The sequence below is a fragment of the Otolemur garnettii genome, unplaced genomic scaffold (genome assembly GCF_000181295.1).
Source record: "Otolemur garnettii isolate 467f Iridium unplaced genomic scaffold, OtoGar3 scaffold00041, whole genome shotgun sequence".
Taxonomy (NCBI): Eukaryota; Metazoa; Chordata; class Mammalia; order Primates; family Galagidae; genus Otolemur; species Otolemur garnettii.
In genome coordinates, this window is record NW_003852436.1 from 1,752,761 (window position 1) to 1,754,564 (window position 1,804).

A 1,804-nucleotide genomic window follows, 5' to 3' on the forward strand; every position below is an offset into this window, starting at 1 on the left:
CATCTTTAGCCTGATTTTATAAATTCGATAAAAATCATGAACATGTTAAAAAGGCCATCTTCAAAGGCAATACTCCCAAATACTTCAATCTGCTTTTCTATATTTCTAAGTTCCTATGCTGCGTAGGTTACTTCTATCAAAAGAAATACACTTTGTTTAAAAACTGCACTCTTTTAACCTTCAACCTAAGCTAATTTGCATGCTTGATTTTCTTAGAACCCTGAAGCTTTTATCTCTACTGTATTCAACCGAATAGTAGGTACTTTAGATTTTTGCTTCAATGTTGATGCTAATACAGACTTTTAAACTACCATCAAACAGAACAGGATCTAGTGACTGTCTATGTAGGAGACAGGGACAGAATACCCGGAAGATATTTTATAATAATATGCAGGGCCACGTGTATACAGGAGTTTAGATTCTCCTGCAAAAATGACATCTACAGAGGTGCTGCTAATAGCCAAGTGCACCCTTGTGTGTGCGTATGTGTGTGTAGGATAACTTAATGTTTTCCAACGATAGCAAAATTTCACACGTACGTAAGGAGTGAGTGGGGCTGTGTCTTATCCCAGTTTTGCTGAGTATCCCTTGTGGTTGCTTCTCTCCCCTGCCCTCCAATCTGAGTGGCCAAACCCACAAAGCTACCTGCTTCAGGGACCATGGCAAAGGGGACATGAAGAGTGCACAGTGCTGTGGTGTGTGCCCTGGTGTCAGTGAGTGGGCAGGTGAGAGTGTGGGCTTAGGGAGCCAGGTTCACTGTGTGCCCTGCTGGCTCTGGAAAGAGCTGGGCTTCTAAGGGCCTGACAGATATGACTGTTGACCCTGACAATGATATACTCACTCAAATTATTTTGTCTTCTCAAGGAAAGGCATCTTTTCCTGATTCCAATGTTCCCCACTCCAATGAGATTACGGCCCTTATGGCTATGGTACTTTTAAGCATAGCAGAACTTACTGTTAGTAGTAAAGATGACGGCCCCCTCCTGGGGTGTGGAGTCTGTATCCTGGACCACCTGCAAGGCTCCCACAGTCCGCACAGCAGGGTCCAAAGTGACTGAACTTTCATTTACTGTTGTGTCGCTGGCACCTGTGATCTGGTTAGTTGGTGGCCCTCCCAGTGAGCCCTCGAAGTCAGTGGGCAAGTCGTCCATGCAGTCGGCGTTGGGCTGAAGGGAGGAGAAAAGGACACATCATCAGCTTGAGATGAAATGTGTTTTTAGTGCACATCATCAGCTTGAGGAGAAAAGGACACATCATCAGCTTGAGATAAAATTTGTTTTTAGTGCACATCATCAGCTTGAGATGAAATGTGGACAGCCTAAATATTTTGTCTCAGTAAAAACTAAGTACTGTATACTTCTGAGACACTTTATTTAAAAAAGATTCCAAGTAATAGTTTATGTAACATCAATGTGACAAGATCTCCCCAAATTTTCTTTCCAAAAGTTCCCTTTATGTCTAGGTATAAATTTTTAATTCCAGGAGTAGTAACATCTTTACATTTAAATAATTACTTAGGGGGAATACATGGTTTTTATTTATTTAGATAGCCTTTCCTCACATGGAGTGTTTATACTCCAGCCTGATGATTATCCACAAACACTCATGCATTATTTAAAAATATACTAAAGTTATGAGAGTGGGAGGGTGATAGATTTTGAGTCAATATAAACTTTCATTAAAGATACACACATACGGCTCGGCACCTATAGCTCAACCGGCTAAGGCGCCAGCCACGTACACCTAAGCTGGCGGGTTCGAATCCCCAGCCCGGACCCGCCAAACAACAATGACGGCTGCAACC

The 1,804-nt window shown here is 42.4% G+C and overlaps 1 protein-coding gene across 1 annotated transcript in view; it reads right to left on the reverse strand.

Moving 5' to 3' along the window:
- The window catches only part of RNF150 (ring finger protein 150), a 263,220-nt gene that overhangs the window by 47,224 nt on the left and 214,192 nt on the right, over window positions 1-1,804 (reverse strand). The window contains exon 6 of the mRNA XM_003790183.3: window positions 956-1,166. Coding sequence (XP_003790231.1) covers window positions 956-1,166 — 211 coding nt within the window. The remainder of the gene's footprint in view (window positions 1-955; window positions 1,167-1,804) is intronic.